The 14892-nt window shown below is 37.1% G+C and overlaps 1 protein-coding gene across 1 annotated transcript in view; it reads left to right on the forward strand.

Annotated features, from left to right (window-relative positions):
• Position 1: 1 nt before the first annotated feature.
• DEPDC4 (DEP domain containing 4) overlaps positions 2 to 14892 on the forward strand; it is a 24193-nt gene continuing 9302 nt past the window's right edge. Inside the window, exons 1-8 of the mRNA XM_046646006.1 lie at positions 2 to 125; positions 2090 to 2501; positions 3068 to 3213; positions 7112 to 7289; positions 9520 to 9746; positions 10381 to 10523; positions 10613 to 10738; positions 13558 to 13636. Coding sequence (XP_046501962.1) covers positions 2 to 125; positions 2090 to 2501; positions 3068 to 3213; positions 7112 to 7289; positions 9520 to 9746; positions 10381 to 10523; positions 10613 to 10738; positions 13558 to 13636 — 1435 coding nt within the window. The remainder of the gene's footprint in view (positions 126 to 2089; positions 2502 to 3067; positions 3214 to 7111; positions 7290 to 9519; positions 9747 to 10380; positions 10524 to 10612; positions 10739 to 13557; positions 13637 to 14892) is intronic.

Below are 14892 nucleotides of genomic sequence, written 5' to 3' on the forward strand. Positions count from 1 at the left end.
TATGGCGGTTCTTTTGACTCCGCGGTTCCGTAGCCTTGGCAGCCAGAGCGAGCTTCCTGGCCCAGGGCGGAGCGGGCAGAGTTTCGTGAGCCCTAGAAGTGGCTTGTGCCGGAAAAGGAGGACAGGTAGCCCTATGGATCCTACCCAAATGGGTACTGAAGGGGAGGGCAGCTGTGGCGAGCGGAGGTTTTGGACTTTGCTCCTCAGGCTTCTAGGGTCTGTCCCTTTGCTGGCCCCGCCCCTTTCCCGGCCCACCTGCCCTCTCCCGTCCCGGACTCCGAACCGCGACTCTGCCTTTTCCGGAGCTACTCTTCGTGGGGAGTCTAGGAAAGCAATGCTTCTCGAACCTTAATATGCACACGAATCATTTGGGGACTTTGTTAAAATGCAGTTTGGATTCAGGAGTAGGGTCTGATACTCTGCCTTTCTAATAAATTCCCCGATGACTCCAGTGCTGCTGGTCAGCAGGCTACACTTCGAACAATGGGTTAAAGTACCAGATGGCAGCTTCCTTGAGCACGGGGACTCTTTCTTTAACCTAACCTACCTGTTTAAAGAAGGTTAGAGGCAGATGGTCTACGGAAAATAGCCTTGTTTCCACCGCCCATAGACCCCAGCCTTCTCCACTCCACCCCATCACACCCTGTCCCTACCTGCCCATCACCCCCCTCTTCCAACGCCATTTCCACTCCTCGCCCTCCAGCCTCCACTCCTGTCTCGAGGCACTGTCCACCATGTCTCGGTCTAACATTTCATGGAAGGACAGGCGGACAGCTTCTGTTACAAAAGGAATTTGAAGGTGATGGGCTTTTATTTCTGTCATTTTGTCATAAACATCAGATTATTATGTACAGTTGGGCATACTGTTTCCACTTATTCATAGTCAAAAAAGGAGAGAGCTTAAATTCTTGGATTCTAAAAAAAAAAAATCTAGAAACAACATTCTAGATGTTTCAACTTGTTCTCTTATTCTTAAATTTTTTTAATTAAAAATTTACTGAGGTGGAGGGGAATGAGGAGTGATTGCTAACTGGATGGTTTCTTTTTGAAACGATGAAATGGTCTGGAATTAGTGACAGTGCTCAACTTTGTGAATGTACTAAAAACCCATAGAATTGTACACTTTAAAAGGGTGAATTTTGTGGTATGTAAATTATGTCTCAATAAAAACATTAGTCTCCAATTAATTTAAAAATATTATAAAAATTAAGAAATATATAGAATAAAAAACGAACATCCTCTTTCATTGCAATCCAATTTCCAACAGGTTAATAGTTTGAAGTTTATCCTTCCAGACTTTTCTTTCTTTTTATTTACATATATTTGTGTGTAGGTTGGGAATTCATTTTTACATAACTGAGATGGTATTATACAAATTGTTCTGCCCAATTTCTTGGGTTTTGTTTTTGTTTTGTTTTGTTTCTCCTACTTAATGAGATCCTTCCATGCTATAAACCTCGTTCTTCCTAATGGCTGCTTAATATTGCATAGTAAGTCTGTGCCGTAGTTTATTTAACTATTCTCCAGGTGATGGACATTTTTATTGTTTGCACGTTTTCCTTATTCCTCACAAACTCTTCTTTTTTAAACAAGAACACACTGGCAGATAAATTGATTAGTTTTATTCAGCTCCTTGCCCTGGATCTCTTTCATGAAGGGCTTGTCATTGGTCAAAAAGGCAAAAAGAAGAAGGAAAAAGCAAAGATCCTGGTGAAGCCAGAGCTCTGTAATAATCAAGATTCCAATGTGTGTGTGTGTATTCCTTTTAAATGTGTCCTGAAATAATATTCTTCAAGATTAAGTATAGCTAGCAGTTAATCATGTAATGTTAAGGGTATATAAATTCACACAATAATATATTTCATATCAGTAAAGCAAGTTCCTAGGTTTACTCTGTTTTTATTGGCAGACAAACATGGTGCAATCTTAGTAGATATATTATGGTTTATATAAGTGGGAGGAGGAGAAACTTAAAGACTTTGGCAGCAGATATGCCATAAGAAAGCATAAGGTTGTCAAAACTGAAAAACTTACATATTTTTGTGTAATCTAAATTCATTAGAAACATATTTTTAATTTTCTTTTTCAGGATGCTCTGGTCCTTTTCAAGCTACTCACCTATGGGATGGTATTATTCACTCCCTTCAAACTCAAGTGGAAATAAAAAGGAGGAGGCATCATTTACGAACATACAAAGACTGTTTTACTGGTTCTGATGCTGTCGATGTAGTATTAAGTCATCTTATGCAAAATATGTGCCTAAGTAGTGATGACATCTCTCGTCTTAAAGGAGTTCGTCTTTGCCGAGTTCTAATGAACCATAAAGTATTTGAACCCGTAGGAATGAAGCTATTCAAAAATGAAAAGGAATTAGAATTTGAAGATTCAAACAATAGTCTCTACAGGTTTCTAGACAATAAATCATCTTACGTTTCTTGCAAAAGAAAAAAGGATTCTGAGAATGGGTTAACGGATGAAATGAAAGCAAAGGAATCTTTAAGGTTAGTGTTAACCAAGATACTGTAATATATTGTGTTTAGACTCTGGCAGAACGGTCTTCGTTCAGCTAAACTTGAATGTTATGCATTCAGTTTTTTTCAGAAGTCAGTAAGAGAAATAGCCATGTAAAAATTAATTAATTTCTGCATTTACTCTAAAACTGTTGTGGAGGACATTATCACATAAATTTTTTAGAATTTATACCAGGAAAAACTGTGTCTCCTTTGATGAATTGTATGCTTCCTAATTTTGAACAATGACTTAGCCAAAGTTTAAAAAAAAACAAGCTTATCTGGAAACTCAGAGCAAGAATTTTCTACTTCATCATAGTAACCATGTTAATCTGAGAATTCATATTTTTTCTCTTTATTTACTGTCCTAATTTGTCCTCTTCTGGTGATAATCTATTATCTAATAAACTTATTATTTGTGTCTTTTATTGTAAGTTGCCTGAAATCCTTTTGGAAATAGGGAATGTGTAAATAAGTTTTAATAAATAAATTAAAATGTATATTTGAAATTTTGGTCTTGTATATAACAGGAAAATCCACGTATTATTTCTTAACAGACAAGAAGATGAAATTATTTCAAATCCTCTAGCACAAGAGATTGGTGAGGACAGACTTGAGGAACTTATTCATACAATGAATGGGAATCTGGTTTTACCTCCAAATACCATGGTTGATAAACCTGTTCTGCCCGTTTCAAAAGAAGGTAATTTCAGTTTTCATTATTTTTTTTCAGAACTTTGTAAGGAAGAACTGACTTTTTTTTTAATAGACTTTATTTTTTAGAACAGTTTTAGGTTCACGGAAAAATTGAGCATAAAGTTCAGAGAGTTCCCATATACCCCCTGGCCCAACACTTACACAGCCTCCCTCACTGTCAACATCCTGTACCAGAGTGGTACATTTGTTACAATCCCTGAATCTATTTTGATACATCATTATTACCAAAAGCCCAAGTTTACATTAATGTTCACTCTTGGTGGTATATATTATATGGGTTTTAACAAATGTATCCACCATTTGACACATGTATCCACCATTATAGTTTCATACAGAATAGCTTCACAGCCCTAAAAATCCTCTATGCTTCCATGATTCATCCTTCCCTTCCCCTAAACCCTGGCAACCACTGATCTTTTTACTGTCTCCATGAACTGACTTTTCAGATATGATAAAAATAGTGTTTGGTGTATTGAATCTCTACTCCTCTTCCCTGTAAGAGTTTCCTTCTACAAAGTGATTGCATCAGACAAAACAGGTGAGGCAGCATAGATCCAATAACATTTAGTTTGTTTTTTTACAATGACCATGATCAGATTAACTGGAGGTGTTATAGTCTATACTACCAGAAAAAACATGCGAACTCAGTACCAGTGCTTATTATTTATAATCCAAGACCATCTTCTTATGAGCATAGATCCTTTGTCCTTCGTATAAACACCTCCCAAACATCTCCCTGCCCTTTGCCTTTCAAAACAAACTAGCTAGGCTACCTGTGGTTCTACTCCTTTTTACTATTTATTTCATCTGCTTGTGGTTTTCTCTTTATAATGCCACTAATTATAATGCCACTAACGGTGGAAAGAAGAACTCCATACTGAGGGCAATTAGGAGGGATGCATACACAATTAATGGTTACACTGTACTGCATTTGGTCAAACCATGACAGAAGTAAGACAAGCATGATTTGCACACTGGAGGAGCGAGATTATCAACAGTAATTAGGAGAAGCTTAATAAGGGAAATACAAGATGCCCAAAGAAAGGGTGTAGAATGAGAAGAGAAGAGGAGCTAGAAGAGAACTCTGAGGAATATTTGGAAGACAGGCAGAAGAAGAAGAGCCAACAAAAGTACAGTTTTTATCTATTACAAATGAAAAATCAACTTGTCCCATCATTTTCCCTTGAGGATATGGGGTACCTCTAGAAATTTCTAAATAAAGATGGATGTAATTTATCAGTGATGATACTAATAAAAATAATTTCCACTCATTGGGTCTTTCTCTGTGCTAAGCAATTTGTTGTGCATTTTATATTATCTATAATCTAACAATAAGCCTATAAAGTGACAGGTAAAACTCCCATTTTACAGTTGGGGAAACTGAGAAGGATAAATAAATAAATTGTCACAGTAGGAAAGGAAAGCTGGCACTCTTATATACTTCTTTAAACATTTTTATTTTTATCTTTGTTATACATGTACATGAGCCAGCCCTCGTGGTCTAGTGGTTAAGATTCGACACTCTTTGCCACCTGAGTTCGTTTCCTGGTGAGGGAACCACATTACTGTCTGTCGGTGCTCATACTGTGGTGGCTGCATGTTGCTTTGATGCTGACAGCTGTGTGACCAGTATTTCAAATTCCAGCAGTGTCATCCATGGTGGGCAGGTTTCAGTAGAGCTTCCAGACTAAGACAGACTAGGAAGGCCACCCACTTCTGAAAGAATTGGCCATGAAAACCCTATGAATAGCAGTGGAGCATGTCTGATATAGCACTGAAAGGTGAGAGGATGGCACCAAAAGACCCAGGAGGGTTCCACCCTGCTGTACACAGGGTCACTGGGAGTCAGAATCAACTCAACAGCACTAATGACAAATTTTGTAGAAAGTTCCTCATTTTGGGTTTGTCTTTGCTCAAATATCACCTTCCCAAAATAGTTCCCACACCTTATTTAAAAATGCAGCACTATCCCACAGCACTACTTCTCTCCTTTTCTGCTTAATTTCTCTGCATGGAACTTACAACTGATACACTACATATTTCACTTTTTGTTTGTTTGTTTATTGTCTGCTTCCCTCCACCCACTAGAATATAAGCTCCATTAGGGCAAGGATTTTTGCCTGTTTTGGTTACCACTATATCCCTGGCACCTACAACAGTGCCTAGCACAAAATAGATCTCAATAAATATTTGCTGAATAAATGAATGTTCTGTCTTGATGCTCTTGCAAAATAATCTTTTTTCCACTTTTGGACTTATTCATAATATATCTATTTATACTTCTTGGTGACTTGATAAAATTTGGCTTCACTCATTTCTTATGTGACTATCCTTGCCTCCTTACTTAGGGTGTGGCTGCTGAAGATCCACTATTTTTTATGTATCTTTTTCTAGCACGTGGTTCAGTGCCATGCCCAAAGGTTGGTTTTGACAAATATGTACTGATTGATTAGAGGCTATTTATGATCTCAGGTCTTTACTAAAAGACTGTTAATTCAATTTCTTTTTGGCCAATAACTCAGAAGTAGCAAATTCAGATGCCTTTAGGAGCCAGCAAGATCAGAGAGCCAGTGAGTACTTAATTATCAAATATGTACGAAGAATATATACCATTGTTTTGCTTGACTTGCATGACTCTCTCAGGCTGTTTTTCCTTTTCCCACTTAACACAAAGATATCAGTACGGGGAAATTGATTTTTACTGTAGCAAAATCAACATGACAGTACCACGAAAATGGTAACTGACACTCAGCTTCACTGCTGGGGATGCAGTGGGGAGAGGAGGGGTTTGTGGTGAATTGGAAATAATATGCCAATACAAAAGGGATGGCCACTAATTCACATTGGCTGACTTTGGTCAGGCATTAATTCAAGCCCAGTGTTATGCGATCTTATGGTTTTGTTTTTGTTTTTGGAAGATTAGCCCTGAGCTAACTACTGGCAATCCTCCTCTTTTTGCTGAGGAAGACTGGCCCTGAGCTAACATCCATGCCCATCTTCCTCTATACATGTGATGCCTACCACAGCATGGCTTTTGCCAAGCGGTGCTATGTCCACACCCAGGATCCGAACCTGCGAACCCCAGGCCGCCAAGAAGAAGAACGTGCGAACTTAATCTGCTGCGCCACGAGGCTGGCCCCAAGACCTTATGATTTTTTTAAACAGAGGCTTGAAACCCAGAATTTTACATGAAATCTCCCATTTTTATATGTTAGTTTGATTCAAAATACTTTATAACCAAACAAGTCATGGCTATGGTCCAAATTTAATGCATAGGCTACTGGCTTGGGAGCTCTGCAAGAGATTTACTAGCACTGTTGCTATTAAAATTTTGTTTTATTTAAAGGACAAACAAAACATTAATTATGATCTGATGATTAGGATAATGAAAAACTTAATTAACTCTTAACAGGAATGACCAGATACCCAAGTTAAGATTACCCTAATTCTGTATTTTAATTTAAAAACAATAAACTACAATTATCATGCTGCTTTGAATAAAATTGTAAATAATCAGTAATCTCAGATGTACAAAATAATTTATAAGCATCAAAAAAATCACGACCGGTAGCTTTTTATATTTGGAATTAACTTATTGTTGGCCTTAAAAGCTAGATAATATCACTTTATAATCAACATAACCAGAAAATAAAATCGATATGGCTCATAACCCTGATGTTTATGTAAAGGTCAATCTTGAAAGAAAAATTGTAATTTAGCAAATTTAAATTATCCTAGCATTAATTTAACCCATTATATTATATTAAGGTAGCTTTTCTTTTGTATTATTTACAAACTAAAAAATTTTATAATATTGGCTGAATGTGTGTATGTTATTTATCAATCTGAAAGGTAACATTATTTTTCTTTCTAAGCTGTGGAAGAAGTTTGGAAACAACAAACATTGTTACATATTCTTCAATTGATTCACCTTCCATTCTTGGAAAATATTTTGGAGCCTCCAGTTAAAACACAAAATCATCAATTAAGTAAAGAGGAAGATCTCATTATCTCAAACACTTGTCTAGACAGAGAGATTATTCCAAGCTTATGTCTAACTGAGTAAGTGACCATTTTTATTATCAAATAATTTATAACTAAAAAATTCTTTCCAGTATTTTGTCCTTGGTATTTTAAGATATGAGAACATATCCACATGTATAAGCTGACATCATCTCTGTTTTGTAAATTAATCACTGTGAATTCTCATTTGATCTGCTGTAGAAAGTCACTGGTTATGACCAGCAAGATCATCATTGGAAATCAGAATGATTTCATTCATATGAATTCACTCATGATTTGTCAATCATCCTTTCCCTTCACCAGCCCTGAGTGTTTTCCAATTTCTGTTTCATAACCCTAAAATAACATAACCATCACAGTTTCTACCAGTTTATTTATCCTTGCCCTAAAAGAATCTACAGTCTAGTAGGGGAGACATTCATGAAATAAAACATTATAGTCCAGTGAGATAAGGCCTATCATAAAATATTTGTAGAGAAGATGGTCAGGGAACCCAGTAACCTGGGTGAGGCTCCGTTCTCTTTCACTCCCAACTCCAGGATATTTGTAACTCCTGAATAAACCGGCTGCTAGGAACTGTAGGTATAAGACCTTGAGTACTGTTGGGATTCCAGCAGCAAGAAGTGATATCATGCTTTCTCCTCCATGGGCCAAATAACAAAAGAACATCAGACTCCAGGCTGAGGACCGGAAACCTTCAGATCCTGAGAAGAGGTTGGCGATCAGAGACCTGTGGACCCACTTAGATAGTCAGCTGTAGTCTTGTTTGTATGTACCTGGCAAGCTTCCCGAATTCACAATAGGCCAAGAAAGACCCAAACAAATGGCTGAGTCTTCCCCAACGTCCGAGTCAGGAAGAGTATAGAGACGCCAGCAAAGAAACGGAATTTCTTTAGGTGCCTCTGCAGGAAACTGACAGTAGCCAGTTGGTCTTTATAAGCTTCCAGGTAGAAAGGGTAAGTTACATGCAAGAGAAAAGCAATCCAACTGTCATTAATCTTTTCATCTGCAACACTAGGATCTAGAAGATAATGAGTCACACATGTTAGGCAAGATACACCACCTGTCGGGGGGGAAAAAGAGAAGGAAGGAAAGAGGGAAAAGGGAAGAAGGAAAGATATTTGAGGATTATCAAGAATTCATAGAGTATATCACTCAGAAAACCCATCTTATGAAAATATTTGAGGAAAGATTTTAATCAGACTACAAAGAAATAACCAGAACTCCAAGATGGAAATAGATGAAGAGGAAAGAAAACATTGGTAGGCAATGTGCTCTCTTACTGTTTTCTCTTTCTGATTTTGTACCCACGTGTGCGCTTGCACGCATACACACACACACACACACACACACACACAAACATATTAATTCCAAGTTGATATGGTAAGGCTGTGTGGGAATGTTTAAGTGCTAAATAAGAAGTCAAAACAGAAGGGACCTAGTATTAAGGGAAATTTTAATAAATACTAACCTGACTGCAAAACCTGGGGATTGGCAAGGTGGCAGATGAAGAGAAGGGAATTAAAGGCCTTCCAAAGGCATCACTGAAGGGAGGGAGGAGTAAAAGGGTCCTAAATTTATTTTCTTACTGGGGTAGAGAGATAATAAAGGGAAAACAGTGTGTGGTGGGATAGACAGTGCATCTTGATTGGGGAAATATTTGGTATCTTATTTTCAAATAATAATAGAACTATAGGAACCTAATGATTGGACTGGGGAAAGGTGGGGGGGAGCACAATGGAATGGAACAGTACAGAAGAACTCCCCTGAACAAAATCTAACAAAACTAGCAATAAATAATGAAAAGGTGGTCAAAAATTTTTATTTCTTGAAAATAAAAATACAAAAGGTGTGGTGGTAATTGGTGAGGAAAAAAGCTATCCCCTCTCATTTACTCCCTCAGTCATCCAAATTATTGAAATGATTCTCTAAAAAATAGTTTCTTCGCCCCATGGCCGAGTAGTTAGTTTCGTGTGCTCCGCTGCGGCAGCCCAGGGTTTCGCCAGTTCGAGTCCTGGGCGCAGACATGGCACTGCTCATCAGGTCATGCTGGGCCGGCATCCCACATGCCACAGCTAGAAGGACCCACAACTAAAAAAAAAATACACAACTATATACCAGGGGGCTTTGGGAGAAAAAAGAAAAAAAAAGTTTCTTTATATTTGGTTAAATAAAAGCTAGATTTTATTATATTTTGTCAAACAGCACTTTAGGTAGTCAACTGGAAATGTTAACTATTCATTTATTGTATTTTGTTTTTTACCTCCAGGGTTGATAACTGGCTTAATGCAGCAATTGAATGCTTGGAATATTTCCCTGACCAGCTAATAGTTACAGTTAGTCAGCAGTTAGTGCAAAACAGAAATGAAGAGACAAGATTGAATATACAGAAGAAGATACTCTTTGATGTGATAGTAAAATATTATAATCAAGAGAGAAATTGCCTGTTAACTGATGAGTATTTTGATATTCATTCAGGAATTATTGAACTTTTAGGTAAGAAAAAATGTTTAAACTTTAGTTTTTTACATAATAAAGCATTTTTAAAGATACAGGTTGTAGAAAATTTTACATATTATATGAGTGTTACATTTTAATATTTTTCTTCTATGGTGTCAAAGTACTTCATGGAGTCTTTTTTCACTTCACTACTGTTGCCTGCCCTGTAAAATACTATCAAGCATCCCCAGTGTAGTACTGGACATTAGCTCGAAGGTAATTATATCACAAGGACATCCTAAGAAACATATTTTGATATAGTACAGGATTATAGAACTGAGTTATCTGGAAATATTAATTTCTGATGTATTAATTTGGTGACCTTTAGCAAAATAAAAATTGAGTGATATAATATGTCACATTGTTAGCTATGTAGGTGGCCATATAATTTAATGTTAAAAACAAAATACTGTTTGATAATGCTGGATGTAACTACACAGGTGTTTGATATATTATATAGAATTACATAGAAATTTCCTGTGTATTTGAAATATTTCATAATAAAAACTTTTAAGTGTAAAAAAAAATTCACAAACCAAATATAGCATCATAGCATTTTAATTGACTACTAAGTACTATAATCTCCATTTTTTTCTCCCATGCTTTGTCTTCTTTATAACCCATGTAACAGAAAATGAGAAAGAAACAGAAGCACTTGAAGCAACACAACTATATCTAAGATTGTTGTTGCCCAACATTAGAGAAGAATTACGACGGCTTCTTGCTTTTATGGCTATTGCATCAGAAGCTAATGCCTACAAGTTACAAAAACAGGTGAAAAAACTGCAATAACAGTTTTACAATTTTATGCTGTTTTTTCTTTTAAAAACCATTCAAGCTAATATTAATCTTTCTGTTTACAGTATGATAACAAAACGGTAGTCCTGAAAACTCTTGCCAAAGCCGTTTTGCCAGCCAAATCATTTTTAAAAGTACAGGCAGAACAACTAGTCTGTTTTCTACTGGAGAATCACTCTGAGCTCTTCAAGGTATCTCTGTCATTTTGCCTGGGCATATTATTACTAACCTATTTGTGTCAAGCAAAAAGGTAAATCATTTACTTAATAATTAATTTACTGAGTACCTATAATGTGCAAAGTTTGAAGGAATGCTGTCTCCCAATATCCACTAAAGAGAAGGAAGCAGACTTAAAACAACGTCAGTATTTCCAAGTATATTGATTAGTTCCTTTAGCCCATTTCTGGTGCATTACTATGTGCCAGGTACTGTTCTGGGTGCTTGGGATACATCAGCAAACAAAACTACCAAAAAACCCCACGAAGATCCAGGTCCTTAAGGAGCTTATAACCAAATGAGGGACGACAGACAAAAAAAATTCACACAATAAATCATCAAGACATATAGTTTGATATAAGGCAATAAATGCAATAGGGAAAAGAAAAAGAGTAGGTTAAGGGGATCTGTGGGGGCTAGGGTAAAAGTGAGCAGAAGCCTATAGTATTAAGCAGGGTGGCCAAAGTTGGGCTCACTAAGTGAGATTTGAGCAAAGACTGGAGGGAGGAGAGAAAGTCAATGAAATGGCTGTGAGGGTTGGGGTAGTGGTTTTATGCAGAGAGAATGGTTTCTAGATCAGAGACTCTAGGGGTGATGCATGCCTGGGTGCTGACGAACAGCAAGGAAGTGATGAGCAGAGGAGGGAGTAGTATGAGATGGAGTCAGAGAGGTAGGGGCCCTTATAGACCATTGGAGAGACTTTGCCTTTCCTTGGCATAAAACGGGGACTCATTGGAGGGTTTGAGCAGCACATTGGCCTGATTTTACTGACGTTTATAAAGATAACTCTGGCTGTTGTGTTGAGAATAGATTGTAGAGGGGCAAGGATAGAAGCAGGAACACCTTTTAGGAGGCTGTTGTAATAATCTAGGCAAGAGATATGGTGACTTCAAACAGAGGGGTAGCAACAGGGTTAGTAAGACGTGGTCCGATTCTTGATATATTTTGAAACATCCTAGAAAAAGATTGTTTTTTAGCCTGACTACTATATTTTAGCAGCAGGCAGTGGTACTTTTAAGTGGCATTTCTCTCTCCAAAGCCTCTATAAAGAATTGTACCCTCCTTCAATTTTTTTGCTTAAAAAATTTTTCTCATGTCGTAAGAAACACATTGGTTCAAGTTTTATAGCAGTTCTGTCAACCTTAACTGATATTTCGTTTCCATTATTTCAGAGAAAAAGGTGGTACTAAGTATATACAATAGCGGTAGTCCCCTAGTTATGAATTTTGAATGAAATATATTCTAAAAGGTCATTCGTAAGTTGTTAGGTACTCTGCACCTAGTTTTCCAACCAAAAATATAATAAATGGAGTTTAGGGCCCAGGTTCCATAAATTTTTAATTCTACAATCACTAAACCAAAATTCATGTATATAGTTTACTTGCAACATGGGTTCCAGCTTCCAGCTAGGAATTTAGAAAGAACATTTCCTCTCCCTCCCTCTTCCTTACCACTAAGCTTCTCCACTTTCTTCTTTCTCACCCTGCCTTCTCCTCTGGGTAAATGAATTCTCCTCTTTCCTACATATGGCCAATAAATTAGAAGGGATTTTCTCTTTTTTTACCTCCCCCTCATGTCAGAACTAGCAGTGTCATAAAGAAACATACTGGTTCAAATTTTGTAGTAGGCCACAAAGGGAGAAAAGGAACATGACCTAGGCTGGAGAAAGTGGGGCGGTGTGATTCAGGAAGCAGGGAGAAGCAGCTCTGATGACTCGTCCGTGGAGATTAGGAAATGAGGTATTTCAGGGAGGCGGAGATGTGGGTGTTTATGATAGGGACTCTCAAACATGCCAAGCTTTTTCCCGTTACCAGGCTTTACCTAATGCTGTCTATTGTCTGTCTGGAATGTTTTTCTCCCAAATCTTCTTGTGGCTCACTCCTTCACATCTGTTCACATCTCTGCTCAAAACATTACCATCTCAGAAAGACAGAAGCCTTCCCTAACTAAGATAGCTACCAATCTTCTTCACGCTAGCCTCTTACCCTGATTTATGCTTTCTTAATGGTAGTTATCACTACCTAGAATTATATATTTGCTGATTTCTTTAAATTGTCTCTCTCTCCTATGAGAATATAAGTTCCATGAGTTCAGAAACTTGATCTGCTTATTCATCACCCAGAACTGTGCCTGGAACACAGCAATTTCCCACTAAATTTTTATTGAATGACAGAATGAACTAATGGGAGCAGCTTCATGGCTGGAAATTAGCAGGACAATAGACGCTAACAGAAAGGTAGCCTGGGGTCCAGGATGAAGGAGCTATGTGGACATGAGGTCCAGCCTTGGTAGGTCTAGGGAGTGCCCTCTGTAACAATATTAGCTAAGGGATTATTTCCCCCAAATACATATTGTAATCTGGGATTACCTTTGTGTAACCAAAACTGGAAAAGGAGTATTTATCTATTTTAAGAGAATAATGTTGTAATGTATTTTAGAGCTACTATTCACTATATGGACCATGTGATTACAATGTAAGATTATTTAGACCAGTGCTATTATGGAAGTACAAATAATTTATATTATTATTGAAGAACAATAAATGATTGGTTAACCTCATTTCAGAGATAGTACACACATGAAAGTACAAAATAGAATTTTAAGAATTCTAAAAAAATTTCAAGTATTCATACCCATAATAATTCAGAGGCCTTCTGCTACCTGTCCCTTCTCCCCATCTGCAATCCTCTTCCACTAGTCATTGGTCAAAAATATTGAGGGTTCTTTTTCTATGTTAGATTCCTGGCCCCCCAAAAATAATATTAAATATTTGAAAATACCTGTTTTTTTGTAGACACCCGTTACTTTATTGGCTCTGGTTAGTAAGAAACTTAAGAAGCTTCTACATGGAGAAGATCCAGATGCCATATCAGGTATTGATTCAAACTTGTTGTTTCTTTATCATTAAGTGTATGTTATAGCCAAGTAAGTTGGAAAGGAGCCAAGGGTGGGTAGGTAATAAACTTATAATGTGATAAAAGGTGGCTATATTAAGGTTATTTTTTAATATCTCCAGAGTAAGTTCTTCTCTAGTTCTTTTTGGAAGCCCTTTGTTTGATTACCTTTCTTCTAAAAAGGTGAAAACTTTCTCATTGCTGCTCCCAAGTCTCACCTGCCATTTTGCTTTTTACCCACCCACCTGCTTCCTTGCTCCTGTGTAATCTGTTGTCTCTTTTTCTGATTCTCACAAATTCTCTTGTTTCTTATTCTCTCCCCTGCCCTCTTCTTTTCTAGGAAATGACCAAGTTTTATAGAGGAGGTCCTGACCCTCTCAGTTTGATAGACTCCATAATTCCTTTCATTCAGTGTCTTGTGGCAATTGACCTGATTCCTTAACTTAGAATTTCTTTAAACTATAAAATATTATTTAATACAAATTTTCTAAGATTGTCATGTGAGAGACAAAAAAGCATAATAGATATAACTGTGGGTACCAGGGCCAAATTGCCCAGGCAAGTCATTTAACCTCTTTGTGCTTCCTCATCTACAAAATGGGAATAATAATAGCATCTACCTCACAGGGTAGTTGTTAAATATTTAATATTTATGTTAATAATATAATATTACTATAAATTATAAATATAAATATCTAAATTGTATTATTATTTAAATATAAAATACTATTATTGTTTAATATTAGTTGACACTAATATTGAGCCCTACAATGTGTCAGACACTGCTGAGCACTAACATGGATTTGTGAAATTATTTATTATACACAATAATCTACTATGTAGGCATTATTATCATCATCCCATTTTATAGGTAAGATAACTGAAGCTTAGAGAGGTTAAGTAGTTGGCCAACTAGAAAAGTAGGTAACATTTTTTTCATTAAAAAAAAAAGTTTCGACCCAGCCCTGATGGCCTAGTGGTTAAAGTTCGGGGCTCTCACTGCTTCTGCTGCCCAGGTTCGTTTCCTGGTTGCAGAACCACACTACCTGTCTGTCAGTTGCCATGCTGTGATGGCAGCTCACATAGAAGACCTAGAAGGATTTACAACTAGGATATACAACTATGCACTGGGGCTTTGGGAAGGAAAAAAAAAGAAGATTGGCAACAGATGTTAGCTCAGGGCAAATCTTTCCTTGCAAAAAAAAAAAGGTGGGGGGGCAGCTGGCTGGCACAGC

This window comes from Equus quagga, chromosome 19 (assembly GCF_021613505.1).
Source record: "Equus quagga isolate Etosha38 chromosome 19, UCLA_HA_Equagga_1.0, whole genome shotgun sequence".
Classification (NCBI taxonomy): Eukaryota; Metazoa; Chordata; class Mammalia; order Perissodactyla; family Equidae; genus Equus; species Equus quagga.